Source organism: Papaver somniferum, unplaced genomic scaffold (assembly GCF_003573695.1).
Source record: "Papaver somniferum cultivar HN1 unplaced genomic scaffold, ASM357369v1 unplaced-scaffold_57, whole genome shotgun sequence".
Lineage (NCBI taxonomy): Eukaryota > Viridiplantae > Streptophyta > Magnoliopsida > Ranunculales > Papaveraceae > Papaver > Papaver somniferum.
The window spans coordinates 1,791,157-1,807,559 of record NW_020648415.1 but is presented as its reverse complement, the minus strand read 5'-3'; the positions used below and the strand labels follow the sequence as shown (position 1 = coordinate 1,807,559).

The 16,403-nt window shown below is 36.9% G+C and overlaps 2 protein-coding genes and 5 non-coding genes across 12 annotated transcripts; all 7 read right to left on the bottom strand.

Moving 5' to 3' along the window:
- Window positions 1-243: 243 nt before the first annotated feature.
- Window positions 244-3,985, bottom strand: LOC113343304. Of its 4 annotated transcripts, XR_003357147.1 has the most exons (5): window positions 3,832-3,985; window positions 3,607-3,712; window positions 2,865-3,507; window positions 2,634-2,787; window positions 244-2,553 (listed from the first exon to the last, which is right to left on the bottom strand). XR_003357147.1 is itself a non-coding variant. In XM_026587538.1 (3 exons), exons 1-3 carry the CDS (start codon window positions 3,846-3,848, stop codon window positions 3,235-3,237), a joined length of 396 nt encoding a protein of 131 aa, XP_026443323.1. In that variant the 5' UTR covers window positions 3,849-3,985; the 3' UTR covers window positions 244-3,234. The 4 variants fall into 4 exon arrangements, 1 of the variants encoding a protein (XP_026443323.1); XR_003357145.1 differs by having other exon boundaries at window positions 244-2,787; XR_003357146.1 differs by having other exon boundaries at window positions 244-2,787; window positions 2,918-3,507.
- Window positions 3,986-5,138: 1,153 nt separating this feature from the next.
- Window positions 5,139-15,657, bottom strand: LOC113343241 (probable 2-oxoglutarate/Fe(II)-dependent dioxygenase). Of its 3 annotated transcripts, XM_026587494.1 has the most exons (7): window positions 14,341-15,657; window positions 14,065-14,229; window positions 13,413-13,882; window positions 7,685-7,817; window positions 6,133-6,380; window positions 5,667-5,991; window positions 5,139-5,554 (listed from the first exon to the last, which is right to left on the bottom strand). In XM_026587494.1, exons 4-7 carry the CDS (start codon window positions 7,700-7,702, stop codon window positions 5,282-5,284), a joined length of 864 nt encoding a protein of 287 aa, XP_026443279.1. In that variant the 5' UTR covers window positions 7,703-7,817; window positions 13,413-13,882; window positions 14,065-14,229; window positions 14,341-15,657; the 3' UTR covers window positions 5,139-5,281. The 3 variants fall into 3 exon arrangements, 2 of the variants coding, with proteins under 2 accessions (XP_026443279.1, XP_026443278.1); XM_026587493.1 differs by lacking the exons at window positions 7,685-7,817; window positions 13,413-13,882; window positions 14,065-14,229; window positions 14,341-15,657 and adding an exon at window positions 6,556-6,826; XR_003357125.1 differs by lacking the exons at window positions 5,139-5,554; window positions 5,667-5,991; window positions 6,133-6,380; window positions 7,685-7,817 and adding an exon at window positions 12,879-13,223.
- Window positions 5,167-5,253, bottom strand: TRNAM-CAU. Its single transcript is given in 2 exon segments — window positions 5,167-5,202; window positions 5,216-5,253. It is a non-coding gene; the product is annotated as a tRNA-Met (tRNA).
- LOC113343394 lies at window positions 8,623-8,707 on the bottom strand. The gene has a single exon (XR_003357225.1). It is a non-coding gene; the product is annotated as a small nucleolar RNA snoR118 (small nucleolar RNA).
- LOC113343392 lies at window positions 9,430-9,514 on the bottom strand. Its single transcript, XR_003357223.1, has one exon. It is a non-coding gene; the product is annotated as a small nucleolar RNA snoR118 (small nucleolar RNA).
- On the bottom strand, window positions 10,538-10,622 carry LOC113343391. Its single transcript, XR_003357222.1, has one exon. It is a non-coding gene; the product is annotated as a small nucleolar RNA snoR118 (small nucleolar RNA).
- Window positions 11,334-11,418, bottom strand: LOC113343393. The gene has a single exon (XR_003357224.1). It is a non-coding gene; the product is annotated as a small nucleolar RNA snoR118 (small nucleolar RNA).
- Window positions 15,658-16,403: the final 746 nt, after the last annotated feature.

Sequence of the window (16,403 nt, the reverse complement as noted above, 5' to 3'; positions counted from 1 at the left end):
CTATTTAAACAAAACGTTAATTATTTTTGCAGAAGAACGCACACAGCATGAAGTAAGATAGACAAATAAAGATCATATAACGGAGGCAGGTATGCATTTAAAATTTCATAAGAAGGCGTAATTACCGCCCACTAAGGATAATTGTAAATTCATTGTTGTCTTCACAGCCGAAAAACAGAGGCAAGTATGGGAATAAATTACTTAGAAGAGGTGTTATTCGCCTTTTCCGAAAAGTAAGACAAATGGATAATAAAATATATCAGAAAGGCAATAAATGTATAAAAACATAGAAAACAAAAACATGTCTCTTTAATCTGTAGCTAAGAACAGGTAAACAGAAGTCGTGCTCCACAAGCTTCGGAACGTCTAGTTACACAAAAGGTAGAGAAAGAAAAGGAATTAAAGATCATTTTGTGGAACATCTTGATTTGGTGCGGGAACTTCAACATTAATCTCAGATCAAGATTGGGGTCCTTGGTGAATTCACCATCAACTTCATGTTCCCCTTTGGAGAGTTCACTATCTGTATTTCCCTGGGCTTATTTTCTTGAAAAAGGAGTTCCATATCATCATCACTCTCATCAAAATAATCACTATCAGGTTCAGGAAGCTCTTCGTCAGCAGGAACTTCAAGAGGCTCCACCTCCACCAAAGGAAGTGAATGAGTGAGGCAGACTTGATCAGCAAGAATCTTAGACTTGACAAAAAGATCACGTGCAACATTTTTCTTGACATTCTCCACAGAAACTTTCATTAATCTTTCAAGATACAAACATCTCTTATTCTACTTGTCTCGAGAAGATGAAAGTGTAACGGAAAGCTTGCCGCGTTCTTTTCGCGCCTTTGAAAGATCAGACCTTAACTTCTGGATGGTAGACTGACTGACATGCTTTCTCAGACGCCACAAAAATAGAAAGATTTACGAATAAAACAAGGGCGGTAAAATAGAAACAAGTAAGCAAATTACAAGTAAATAAAAACCGAGGCAGTCAGCTCAATTCGACTACCTTCCCACTGAGAAGCGAAATGATGGGATAAGGAAAGACCACTATTTTTCATATCTTCCATATACTTATCAAAGTCATCACCAACCAAACCTTGAAGACGGGATCGAATCCTTTTTTCATCCTTGGAAAGAGAGGCATTCTCCTTTGCTAAATTATCATAAAAATTCTTTAACTGTTTGTGCTGATCTCGGAGTTGGTTCATATTCACAGTCACGTTTATTTTACTCTGAATTATTTTTTCATTCTCTAAGGTTAATCTCTTCACTTCTTCATCATGTTGGTTTTTCAAGATGCGAAGAGATTCTTCCTGATAAGTACAGGTCTTCTTAAGATCTAGATAGTTCAGTGTAGTCGATCTCGGTCATCTCGGCCGAGATATCGCCGATTATTCCGGTCTCGCTAGTGGAGCGAGACGATAACTAGATATCGCCGAGACGAGATTCTACGAAAAATATCGGCTGTCTCGGTTAAAACCGGTCTGATCGGTTAAAAATCGTCCGAAATTCCGTTTTGGTTAGATAACAAAGAGAAGAATAAATATCATCAAACTAATCTCTGATGAGATAAAAAGATCATCATTCACTGATTATACACAAACCCATCTTATGTTTTCTCTAGATACCAGCACAAAACTTCAAATCTGGAGGTGCTTTATCAGTTGACGGTGAAAATTGAAATGATCAAAAGTTGCTTCATATCTTAGGTGATCGATTAAATTAATGATTATTTGAATTTTTGTTAAGACTCCAGAGTCACGATATGTTGCTAGTTATGGGTGATAGTGGACAATGGAGTATGGTGGAGCGTGAGTTTTTCCTGAAAAAATTTTCTGAAAGAGGGAAAGAGAAAGCTAGGGAGAAAAGTGTTGATAAGAACGAACAATATGAAGCTTTTTTTTTCTTTTTTTCTTTCTTTAATTACACGTGGATGCAAGCTTTAAGATTTTGGATTTAACTTATTGTTTATCCTCTTAACTTTTTTGTTTGAGGTGTAAATCCTGGAAATATGAGTATTAATGGGCATATTTATTTTTTGAGATGTAAATTCCGGAAATATTAATAGGCATAGGCATATAAAATTGGGATATATATGTACCAACAGGTGTAAAATATATAATCAATATTACACCGATATTTGGTACCGAAATCTCCCCGATACAATGTCATACCAGTGTACCGGTGCTCCGCCGAGACAAACCGGTATCCGATATTAACTATATTGAGATAGTTACGCGTAAACTTTGCGTTCTCATTCATAAAAGACCGGTTCTCTTCAGCAAGGGTTCGATTTTCATCTGATAGAGTTCGATTTCTTAGATCAGAGATATATAATAATCCTGAAAGATTGGATATTTGGGAACCCAGGAAATCGTATTGGTTACATATATAAAGGTTTTCGTTCTTTAAATTATCGATTTGGTCAAACAAATACGAATGATTACTAATTAGCTGGTCCAATTGATTCTGCAACTTCTCATTATCAGCACGGGCATCTTCAGCAGAATGTTAATAACTAAACCTCTCCATGACACGCCTCTGGTTTAATCCTTTACATGGGTGCGAAAAAATTCAAAGAATAAACAAAAGTGCAACAATGCAAAAGTAATTATTAGAAAGAGGAGCATACCTCTGAGTTCTTGATTTTTCTTGCGAAGATTGTCAGACACAACAGATTCAACTAAAAGATGCACCTTTAACTTAGTAATTTGTTGAGAAAGCTCTCGGATAGTATTGCTCGATTCAGAAAAACCCTTAGTTTGGATCAGGCGACGACGAGAGTCCTAGAGAATAAGTAGTACACAATATAAATGAGCGGTAAAATAACATAAGTCAAAAGTGTAAATGGAAGAACACATACCAGACGATCAAAAGCAAGATTAAAGCTTGGATCTAACAGGGAGAAAATCTCACCCCTAGTAGACTTGTCTAGAAAAGGTTCACATAATAATTTAGCAAGGGCATCACAAACTTGAACTTGATAAGGATCACAATTGGATGAACGGGCGGCATTGATAATATCCAGCAGCAACGTAGTTCCAGAGTCGACCCTCTCAAAACGCACTGATCAGCAGAAGGGGTATCCAAGGAAGAGGGAATAACCATGATAAGAGGAGGAGTAACTACAACATCACCCATGGAAGAAGTAGTGGTAGCATCCTTAAGAAACAAAGTAGCGGTGCCCTCCATAGGGGTGGTAACATTCTCAGAAGAAGAAAAGGTAGTATCCATTATAGACGCGGTAACATTCTCAGGAATTGATGCGGTAATATCCTTCGCGGGAATGTTGATATTTTACTAGAAGAGACCTTCTGTAGCTCAACGGAAGGGCCAGACGCGGCAAATGCAACATTAACTTCAGTGGACGACAATGAAGCGTGACGCAACGGGTGAGGACGAAGCTTATAATCAAGCACTGGCAAGTCAATGGTTGTATCAATTTTGGGAATGGAGCGTAGTTTCTTGACCTTCTTCTTTTCACGATTAGGTTCTCCCTCAGAATCCTTCCCACAAACAAGACAGATAAGAAACAGAGGCAACAATATTGTTTTTTCTCTAAAAAGCGAAAAAAAAAAATTAGGTAAAAAGGTATTTCTTACTACCTTGTTGCGCGAAGGCTTCTTCTTATGAGACTCGTTACTCTTAGAACTCGAAGAAGAATTAGGGTTCGGTACCTTGAAGATCAGATCACCATATGAAGAATCCTTGCTGAAATCAAAGCAGTATGGGAATACGAAGAAAAACCAGTAGCAAAAGAACATCAGCAGAACAACAATGGCGATTGAAAATCAAAGAAGAAAAACATAGCAATGGAATAACAAACTAACCTGGCAGTTGAATCCATGAAGCCAAGAAAAGATTGACACAAATGAAGATTCTGAGAAGAAATAAACTCGGAGAAGATGAAGATGATGAAAATTCACAGGAAAAGAGGAAAAGGAAGGAAAGAAAATTGTTTCCTCACTATAGTTATTAAATAGGGAGATTGTTGAGAAAGAGACAGCCGGTCAAATAGTGAAACGGGTCAGTTAAAAGGCAGAAGTCAACACCCGTAGACGGTTACCCGTAAATTCAGGAAGAATGTTGGCAAAAAGAATGGGAATAAATGAGTTGGTGCCGAGAAATAAGGTCGTACGACTTCTCTTACCGCCTTTTCCTCCGAAAGAACGTTTCGAGAAGAGGCAAAATGTAGATACAAAATACCGCACAACTATCAATAGCGCGAAGAAGTCCATTTAATAACAGGCGGATATAACGCATGAAGTATATTTCTGTTGACGAACAGGATGACGTCACCAAGTCACACCAAAAGTATGGAGAACAACGCGGTAGTTAAAAGATCAGCGCGGTTATATAGAAATCAGGGCGAAGTTGACGCGCTCCAGATCCGAAAATAAGGGCTTTATTAGCTGTCCTCCACTATGTAACCCCCATAAAAGGGACAAGAAGCCATTGTAAAGAGGGAGATCTTTTTGAGAGCTAAGATAAGAATTTTAGGAGAGAGAAAGTTGTTTTGTTCTCCAAGTTAGGGTTTCTCTTCATCTCTTTTGTATTTGTTCTATCTTTTAATAAAATGATTTAGAGTTCTTTTTATGATGTCTTGAATTAGGTTCATAGATTTACTTGAGTGTGGTTGTAGGATTTCCTGCAACTACAAAAATCATGGAAATAATGAAAACCATCCAAGTACACGGACTTCGTGACAAGAAATTTTTTGGAGGACATAACATCGGATTCGTAGAAATGGCATTTGGGACCAAGATATTTGAAACTTGTACCCGTTTGCAGGCATGTTTCGAAAGGTTTAAGGAAGAAAACTTACGAAGTCGTGATGTATTGGTCGCTCGTTATAAACCTCGTTAGTTGGTTAAATGTCACTAGAGTCGTTGAACCAATCAATAACAGCTTGTAGCTTGTGATCAGTTCTTGTAACTTCTCTTCATTGCTAAATAAAATGTGAGGTTTTAAGTCTGATATAATTATGACAAGAACTTGTGCTAAACCCCAGTTCAGAACTTCGAATCCTAAGAATACAGTATGTTTTAGCTCTACCTATTTTACTTGAAAGGTACCAGATTCATGTTGTTCACAACTTTGTTTTTTACAACCAAAAAAAAAAAAAACATGCCTGAAATCTTCATCGAACTTGAGAAAAAAAAGATTGGGGCGAGAGAGGCTCGAACTCTCGACCTCAGGATCACTCTATATAGCTATGAGACCTACGCGCTAGCCAACTGCGCCACCGCCCCAAATGAATACCAAGAACACTGACAATAATCAAGTGGACTGATTTGCACGTTCGTTTTTAATACTCATAGAATCCAGGTATGACTTTCCATCAAGTTTCCGTGCAAAGAAGTTCTTCAAGTACGTCTCCCCCGTCTCTCTTCGGAATAATGCTGGTTTATGTGGTGGATTTATCAAGCTATGTGCAGGGCCTATCTCTGCATCTAAATTGATTGAGTGGAATGCAGCAACCGAAAGCCTCTCTTTTGTTGGATTTACAACTGCCCTGTGCTCGATACTGCGGTAAACACCATTGCTCATAATCTGCCAAACCAATGGGTATGAGAAATGAAACACGTTATGCTTGCAAACCAAATTTCTAGTCAAATTTATTGATGCAAATAAAAGGTCTGATAAAGTAAGAGTATTGGGTTACCTCCATCATGTCGCCGATATTGACTACAAAAGCATTATGGATAGGTTTTACTGGCAGCCATTTTCCATCTTTACGGATCTGAAGGCCTTCTGTTTCATTAAGCTGAAGTACAATCGTCAAAGCATCCCCATCAGAGTGTGGTGAGAAACCTAAGACCTGCTCAGCTTTAGGACAAGGAGGATAGTAATTCAACCTCATCGCTTGATAACATTCACTAAATAAATCTCTCATCTCATCAGAATCCATCTCTAGAGCTTTAGCCATTTTTTCTAATATATTTATGGTCAGATTTTTTAATCCTAGAGCGTACTCTTCCAAAGCCTCCCTACAACCAGAAAAACACAACCAAATAGAATTAAGGTTGGACAAACTAGAACAACCTCAACTGTGGCACAAGCAGGACATTGCAGATTCACCCATGCATATGTGCTTGAATGGCAAATTACAAAGGTCAAACTGCGTATACCTTAAAGGTAACGGAACTCCTGCGAATATATGAGGCTTTCTCATTATAGTTGGTAGCGTGGTTATACCGAACATGTCAGACCAATCAAGTTTCTGCTCATCTGAAACAACAAAGAGCTGCCCAAATCCCTCAAAATCCCCTGGTTTCTGCCATAGCTTCTTTTTCTCCTCTAGTGGGAGTTCAAAGAAGTTATGTATTTCCAACTTTATTTTCTCAATTGTTGAGGTGCTAACTCCATGATCTACCACCTGTGCATAAAACAACAACATAGGACAGACATAAAAGCTCAGGATGATGAGTATTTCCTTACCTGGCAGTTTTACAATGTGTGCATCTCTATATGCCAGGTCAACGGTGTTTTCATGATACTATGGAAGATATATTCTAGTATAAGTAAGTACATGAATCCGCCAACAGTATTACCTGAAAAAAGCCCCAGTCTTTGCAGGCAGAGTGAAGTTTCTCTAATTCATTATCAGCCAATATTGACTCTCCAGAAAGAAGGCTCTCAATGTTGATCACAGGTATTATGTGAGCAGCGGAGTCACTGTGATTAATTTCATGATCAAGACTAATGCTACTGCAGCTTGTACGGATATATCGGTCTGGGATTTCAGTTATCTCTTTTCTAACCAACTCTTGAACGGAAGGAACTATAAGTGAACTTCCAAAGCTGCTCATTTTTTGTGATCGATTCAATTCTAGAGGTGCGTTTCTAACTCAGTTGCTCTGATCCTTAAGAAGGGTGGCTCACCTCACACTTGAGGATGAGATTCAATCAAGTCTTATTTTGTTTTCATGGTTGTCTTAATGTTCATTTTACCTATTAGTTTAGTGTGTTGCATCCGTCCATATTTCCTTAAAATAATTGGCCATTGTTTCCATCGAGTATAATACTCATCTTTAATTTACATTGCTAAAGCCGGTGATACCTCGTTTTCATATTTTACTTCTCCAATGCTGTAAATTGGGATTGAAAACTAAAAAGCAGCACATCCACGCCAGGAATGAGCTTATCATGCACTACTACATTGGTGCGGGCTTTGCATGAGCAATGAGAAGTGAGTTTAATAAAATTCTTGCTGGAAAGCATAAAAGGTAGAAGAGATCAATCCTTGACATTTCTCTCCAATGTTCAGGCTCAAGGTTAGACTTAATGAAGTAAGCCAAGAAATGGAAAAAGCAACAAAAATAGATTTACTGGAAAGTAAAACGCACAAGCAATTGACTGGACGGCAGTATGTGGTATCGTAACATGGAATATATGGAAGGCAAGATGCTAATTGTTTTTTGGAGACAAAAAGCAAAATCCAAAAGACGTAGTTAACATCATTGAGGGTGACTTAAGGTCTACTCAGCGGCATTCATCAATTTAATTTCTGTACAAACAATTTGTCTTGACTAAATAAGGAACAGGATGCTAATACAATTTAGACCAATCCATCATCCTTCAACTCAAACTTTCACTGGGGCATTTCCACAAACAACTGAGAGGAAGTAATTTAAACAATACTCAAACTTTTACAATTTAGATCCAAAAGTGTATACATACCGAGATGATTTGCAGCATCGAAGAAAGGAGAATGCAAATGAAATTCGGCCTGCATCAGCGTGTTGGGGTTTCTTTCAATTGTTGAGTCATGGTATTCCTGAAACCGTCATGGCCGAGCTGATACAAGCTGTTGCTACATTTCATGAGCAAGATACGGAGGTGAAAATACAGTTTTACTCGAGAGATTTCACTAGAAAAGATTTGACCAGTATGCTTATTGCAGTATTTAATTTCTCTCAGTTCAACATGTTTTAGAATCCCAGCACGGTGCTTATAAAAATGTTTATCTGGAAAAGCAAGAAATATGTGTTGTACATCTCAAATTAAATTTACTAATACAGTCAACCTCTTGGAAATACTCAAACCTCTTGAAGATGCTGCAAGTTTTCTACTGCCACTGGGTTTATCAGCAGGATGTAAAACCAAAGAACCCAGGTTTTGCTCCAAAAAAAACTAACCTCACACATAACCAAACTGTAACACAGTCATAGAAGAAATCCCCTAATTCTGGATCTGAATACAAATATATACTCTACGAAACTTAGTTGTAATGCATCCAATGTTAGTTCTAAAATTAATAAACCCCATTTCTAACCAAATCCCCAAAAAGGAGACAACCTGGTGTTTAATGCGTGAACTACTCTCTATCGACAGTCTTCAAATTTTCAAAAAATGGCATTCATGACATGACAACAAATGATAGATCCATGAGAACAACATTTTTAACAGGTAATCTGTGGTTGATAAGTGTCAACCATAGGAATCAGGAACATAACGTGATGTGAATGTGATAAACTCATTCAAATATTAGTACGCAGGAAATGTAAATGTGAAATGCGTCTATTACCTAGAAAAGAGTACATTGCACGCAGAAATGATGATGCCCATATAAAAATACACCGCATAGTATATATATATAGCTATGGTTGAGTATCACTGTATCAGAACTGGCTTTCTAGGCCGCATATCGATCAGTTAGCGCAGAATTTCTGCTCAGACCCCGGTGCAAACTTCATCATATACTCAACCCAACTAACTAATCACAAATTTGAATCAAACCTAGCCGAATCAGAACACACGACCACAAAGACATTGAACAGGTCAAATCAACGAAAATGTAATTTGTTTTATCAGGATACTCAGAAAAATGTTTTTCTTCTTTCAGTATTATCTTTCTTATAAGCTGTGTACCTATGCCTTGCAAAAAACTCCACAACAAAACCAGTCTTTAAATATCCAAAATCCTATTCATCCATCAAATGAAAAGAGACACACAAAATAGACTGCAAAACTCAATAAAAGTGCATTCATCACAAATATAAGATGGAGTTGGTAGACAAACATCCCAAATGGTTGTTGTCTTGCTGCTACCAATTGATAAAACTAACCTGTAATAACGACTGCAAAGGAATTCAGACTAGATTAACCCAATGAATGCAAATATTTGATCAAGCAACAAATTTAGTACTCTAGCATTCAGTTATGTATGTTTATCTATGCCTTTTGTTTTATTTACTTACACTATGCTGCAAGTTTTCTACTGCGAATTATCAGCATGCCAGTGCAAAGCTACCCCTTGAAGGATGATGTTGAGCATATCCCAATTGCCGGATGTTTGTTAAATAAAGAACCCAGGTTTTGCTTCTTCAAAAAATAACCTCAAACATAACCAAACTGTAACTCAGACCTAATTCTGGACTTAATTAACCCAATGAATGAAATTTATTAAAACTAGTTGTGGTTAAGTATCAGAACTCGCTTTCTAGGCCGCATATCGATCGATTAACGCAGAACTTCTGCTCAGAGCCCAGTGCAAACTTCGTCATATACTCAACCCAACTAACTAATCCTAAATGTAAATCAAACCTAACCAAATTAGAACAGAGACAACACAACTACAAAGACATTAAACAAGTCAAATCAACGAAAGGTAAATTGTAAAAAAGTCTACAACAAACCAGTCTTAAAAGCCATCTTAAACTCACATTATAACAAAATCTTTTCCAAAAAATTCATTACAACCCCTATTAGCCATCCAAAAAAATCCTGCTGCCGTATTTCTCCAAACAATCCTGCTGCCGTATTTCTCAGGGGAGGCCGGTTTTCTGACAGTTTGGATAGAGATCCTTTCCAATCCCACGACCCAAAAACCAGCCAGCCCGACTTAATCCTAAGAAGTTCAGACACTCCCCTACCATCGAATTCCCCTCCTCCGGTCAAATCATCCAGACAATCCTGCTAGACTAACCTTGTCTGGACTTAAGTTTCGTGAAACATGAAAGGAACCCATAGTCAAAAGATCCAGACCTTGTTAATCCTGAGGAGGAAATTGACCTCCCCCACCCCCCAAGACTAACAGGGGCTGGATGTTACACCGTGAGTCCCTTCCCTATCTCACTTAGGATAAACCATGGTTGGGATATCATTTTCCTAATCAAAAAATATCCAAAATCCCATCCATCCATCAAAAGAAAAAAGAGACACAAAAAATGACTACAAATCTTAATAAAAATGCATTCATCACAAATATGAGACGGAATTGGTAGACAAACATTCGAAATTATTGTCTTGCTGCTACGAATTGATAATAATAACCAGTAATAACAACTGCAAAGGAATTTAGACTTAATTAACCAAATGAATCAAGCAACAAAGGATGTCAAAACTTCTTGTTAACTAAAGAACCCAGGTTTTGCTCCTTTAAAAAATAACCTCAAACATAACCAAAGTGTAACACAGACACAAAAGAAATTTCCTAATTCTGGATCCGAATACAACTTTTTTTGGACTCGTCACGATACAAATATTTTCTCTAGGAAAATTATTAAATCTATTGAAACTAGTTATGGTTAAGTATCAGAACTGGCTTTCGAGGCCGCATATCGATCAATTAGCACAGAATTTCTGCTCAGAGCCCAGTGCAAACTTCATCATATACTCAACCCAACTAACGAAATCTAAATTTGGATCAAACCTAGCCAAATCAGAAGAGCTACAACCACAAAGACATTGAACAAGTCAAAACAATCCTGCTAAACTAACCTTGATTGGACTTTCAGTTTGTCCGTGAAAAATGAAAGGAATCCATAGTTAAAAAATCCAGACCTTGCTAATCCTGAGGAGGAGGAGATTGACCTCCCCCACCTCACAAGACTAATAGGGGCTGGATGTTACACCTTGAGCCCCTTCCCTATCTCACTTAAGATAAAAACCGTGGTTGGATGTCATTTTCCTCTTAATAAAAAAATATCCAAAATCCAAAGAAAAGAAAGACACAAAAAAAGACTACAAAACTTAATCAAAATGCATTCATCACAAATATGAGATGGAATTGGTAGACAAACATTCAAAATTATTGTCTTGCTGTTACGTATTAATAATACTAACCAGTAATAACAACTGCAAAGGAATTCAGACTCAATTAACCAAATGAATCAAGCAACAAAGGATGTCAAAACTTCTTGTTAACTAAAGAACCCAGGTTTTGCTCCTTCAAAAAATAACCTCAAACATAACCAAAGTGTAACACAAACACAGAAGAAATTTCCTAATTCTGGATCCGAATACAACTTTTATTTTTTTTGACTCGTCAAGATACAAATATTTTCTCTAGGAAAATTATTAAATTTATGAAACTAGTTATGGTTAAGTATCAGAACTGGCTTTCTAGGCCGCATATTGATCAGTTAGCACAGAATTTCTGCTCACAGCCCAGTGCAAACTTCATCATATACTCAACCCAACTAACTAATCATAAATTTGAATCGAACATAGCCAAATCAGAACAGACACAACCACAAAGACATTGAACAGGTCAAATCGACAAAAAGGTAAAGGGACAAAGGTACCATCTAATTCCCCTCCTGTCAATAATCCAAACAATCCTGCTAGACTAACCTTGACTGGGCTTCAGTTTGTCCGTGAAACATGAAAGGAACCCATAGTTAAAAAATCCAGACCTTGCTAATTCTGAGAGGAGGAAATTGACCCCCACCCCACAGGACTAGCAGGGGCTGGATGTTACACCGTGAGTCCCTCCCCTATCTCACTTAACAAAAATGCATTCATCACAAATATGAGATGCAGTTGGTATACAAACATCGCAAATGGTTTTCTTGCTGCTACCAATTGATAAAACTAACCAGTAATAACAATTGCAAATGAATTCAGAGTTAATTAACCCAATGAACGCAAATATTAACAAATTTAGTACACACTATAGATATAACAATAGGCTCATACCAAGTGTAATTTTGACTCAATCACTGTGGGAAGATAAAAAGCAATCTGATATCATAACAAAAGAGGAGAATAGATATTCAAAAAGATACCTTACCTTTGAACCACAGATTTACATACATGATTGCTACAGGGAAGACCAATTTGCACTACTATGATTCAAAAGATGGCACATATTCTAATCTTCTCTTAATCATGAAATCGAAGAGATTCAATCTTATGGTACCCCACTGGAGCCCTCTCTCTTTCTAATCACCGCCAGGAATCACAATCTAAACAACATAAATCTGAGAAGTGTAAGAAAATCAAGGATTTTTTCCAAGAAAAACTAGTTGATACAATCCTCACACTTCCTAATCACTGCAAAAGCTAACCAACTCTTTATTAAGCTTGATTTTGTGCAAAATGGATGTTAACATGAATATTTGAAACAAATTAAAACAGGCAATTGCATTCACTGTTTTTGCAATTTAGTACGACGCATCCGGCACGACAAACATCACTAAGAAAGAACAAGAGCAGGCGCAAGCAAATTTTGCAAAAAAGAAAGGAAAAAAGAAATGAAAAAGAGAAATGTGTCAGTCTAGGTTTGAGTACCATTGAGAGGACTATTGGAGATGTGTTTTTGTGCTGCTACTCTTCTCAAAGTTTGCTATTGAATATGACTTTACTAATTTGCATTTCATTGCCAAAAAAAAAAAAATTGATAAAGGGGATACCAGTAATTGCGAGGTGATACCAACCAATACAAAACAAAATAATCTTGATCACTGGGTAAGTGGGTTGGTATCCCCCTCCTAATACCGGTATCTCCTTTATAAATTATTAACAAAACAGTCCGTGTTGACACAAAAACAAGCGGCCACAGACTTGAATTAGTAGCAAGTATGAGTGCATAATAAATATCTTGTTCTTGAATGACATCAATTGCTTTTAAAAAAGGCTAATTCTGTTCTTGAGAGCATCACTACGAAATTTTCGAACATCCCAGGCACAACAGTCTGAGTTATATACATAAATTTTCGAACTTCCCAGGCACAACAGTCTGTGTTATATACATTCAAACACATATTCCAAACAATGTTGTTGATTATGAATTACTTGTGAAACATAAGTCGAAATCAGATGATTAACAAGGCCTGACACAATAACCATCAATAAGTAGTTTTACACAAACTTTTTAGACACCAATTTCCTTTTTCATCTTCTACCAAGTGAATCTTTCACAAACAATTTAAAGCTTAGCAAGATTTTAGCACGTTCACGCAGAAGAAGGCTAGAAAGGATCCATGGAAAATCTCTGTTTGGACACATATTAGTCAGACTTCCGTGGGGCATTAACAGTTCATAAAAATCATCCAACCTATATGGCTATGCATATGGAGAGCCAATGTAAACAAAAAAAATAATGTAATTAGGCATTAAAGCACAGCCATGATAACATTTAACCAAGTCCTTTGAGTAATTATTTTCATGGAAGAAAACATACCGCAAAAACAAAAGGAGGAAACACCATTTGGCAAGGGAAATCTTGCTCACAATGCACCTGTTGCAAGTCTTACTTCTGGACCGAGTGTAGAAGCATCTGTAGTTAGTTAACTCTATTTAAGAACTTTCGTCTGACTACTTTTGGTTGCAGGCTCTAGTAAAGCTCCCATCGTCACCTACTAAGCTTTAATGAAACACCAGCTCGATACTTGAAGAAGCTGTAGGAACTGCTCTTAGCTTATCCTTGAATTGCTTAACTTGTTCCACTCTATCAGGTGAGCCAACACCAGAACGAAGAAATAGAGCAACTTTCTTCAAAACCATCGCATTTTTCAACAAAAAACTCAGAATTTTGAGCTCAGCATCACATCCTACCACTTCTTCAATCTGGACAGACTTGAGGTGAGACAACATTCCTGGCAATGTCAATCCTGCTTCCTCCCGGTTATCTCCAACGTCGGCTAAATTTGACTACATCCAAACAATCCCAACAACTGATACGTCACTTAGTGACAAAGATAATAGTACAAAATAAATAAATAAACACTCAGATTTTCCAACATTAGTATACAACAAAAAAATGTCGCCAAATGAGATACATGAAAAACTTAGATGTAGCAAATAATGAAACGGAGAGCTTAGTTAAACGTTACCTCCTTCGACTCAAGGTAAATCTCAACTATTTTAGGAGAAATACCGAGTAAGAAAGCTATAGCCCGCAAGAAACCTCTTGCAGGCCACATTTCCAGCGTCAAATATTGTAGATTACATAAGTGAGGTGGTTGACAGTCTGATAAGTCAGGAACTCGTGAGAGGACCTTGAGAAACAAAAGAAATTTCTTAATCACTTAAACCATTCAAAATATATTTAATCACTTCTACATATATGTAAAGATGTTTGATTCAAGGAAGAGAGGAAGCACCTATACCTCAAGCAATCCAGATGATAATTTCATTGTTTTCACCATATTAACCGCTCCAAGAAATTGCATCATACGTTTAACACACACTTCTTTGTCCTCCGAAGTGAGACTTGAATATGCTTCTGTATCCCCATCTTCTTCTGGTTTCCAGCGTAAAACTACCTCAAATAGTGAAGAACAGTTTTTCTAAAGAAAAATCTTGTACCAAGAAAGATGTCCAATTGAAGATTTTCAAATTTGGAGCGCATAACTTGATACTGTGATCCATTTCATCAATTAGCCAACAACTGTACGTAAACTTCTTAAGGCTGACAGAATCAATAATCGAAGGAATCCGATTATTAATTTCCATAACGCAATCAACTATCTCTAAAGTTTCAAGAACTGGACAATTAGATAAGAGTCCATTAAATAATTCTTCTTTGGAGATTGATAATCCATATAAAGTTAGTACTTTAAGCTGAGGTAAATTCATTGATCTTGGTAGAATGACATCTGCAAAGGCTTCACTTAACACTTTTAGTACCAGCTTTCTCAGTGACTTACAATTCAGGAGTCTTCGAGGAATTTCATATGGCGAATAAAGCAATTCATCGATTACTATACTTGTTTCCTGAACATTATACTTGACCGCATTTAGGCTCCATCTATTAACATTCATTATCATCGTACTGCAGAGTCCTCCCAACCCACATACAGACTGAACTTTTGGTGTCATCACGATATAGGAATACCATGTAAACAAAATCAATGAACTTGTCAGCTTTCTCATGGGAAAACGAATTCCTATTGAAATTCTGGAAGGGTAGAGATTTCCAAATATCAATCCACCTTTTCGACAAAACACTAGTCTGGACTGCATATTTAGTATCAATGAAAGACAGGATTTGGTGAATTAAGGAATCAGGTAACCTACTAATTCTATCGATCTCAAATGGTGCATTTCTTGTTTCTTCCATTTTTCTAAAAAAACCCTAAAATTTGTTGTTCAAAACCCCAACCTCCAACTTGCAATGAATCAATCTTAGCAGAACCCTAAATTAGAAGATGAGATAGAAAAAACAAGGTACCTTTGAGTGTGGAAATGGCTGATCTTCAAGTGTAATGTTTAAACCCTAAAACTCCGATTTGAAGCCTTCAAGTGGAAATGTGAAAAACCCCGAAAGTATAACTTCGCCTCTGATCACTGTAATACCTAAAGTTTATAGAGAAACGCCATAAAATCCGCAAAGCTTTATGGTCCGATTAAGGAGCTGATTTCTGATAAAGATAAGAGACTGGTACTTTTCTACAGAAATGTTCCGGACTACACGAGGCACTGTTATTCTGAAGGAGATGACGGCATCCAATCTAAGTTGTGAAGTCAACGATTGTTAAATGGGAAACTAAGGGGAGATCCAAAAAAAAAAAATATTTTCATTGTCACGTTCACAATTAATTTTTGGTATCGTGACACCCATAATTATATTTGTAACATCCATGATTATATGAAATTATTAAAAATGTCTGCACGACGGGTTATGCATACTATCTTTTCAGGGATAACTCGTTATGCATCCAAATTTTTCAGGGGTATAATTGGCAACATAACTTGGATATAACATGTCTAAAAAACCGCGTCTTGGAATTTAACAAACTTTATACCATTGGAAAGCTTTTAAAGAGAGTTATGCAACGAGCATAAACAACAATATCAATTTTTTGTTTTTCACGAAAAAATCGGAGGTGATCATCATTTTTAGGCAAAATTTTCGAAAACTTGATACAGAACCACTATGCAGCCACCAATAAGGATGCATAACGCATTATGCAGACGCATAACGAATTATGCAACCATTTTCTCGACTGCATAACAAATTATGCATCTGCATAACAAAGTTATGCATCTATAACAAGTTATATAGTCATTGTTTTGGTTGATTTTAGTGCATACATAAAAAATTGATGCATAATGCGTTATGCATTCATATTTACAGATGCATATCAAGATTGTGCAACAATTTTCTCGATGCATAAAAGATTGTGCAACAATTTTCTCGATGCCTAATGCATTATGCAGCTATATTTTC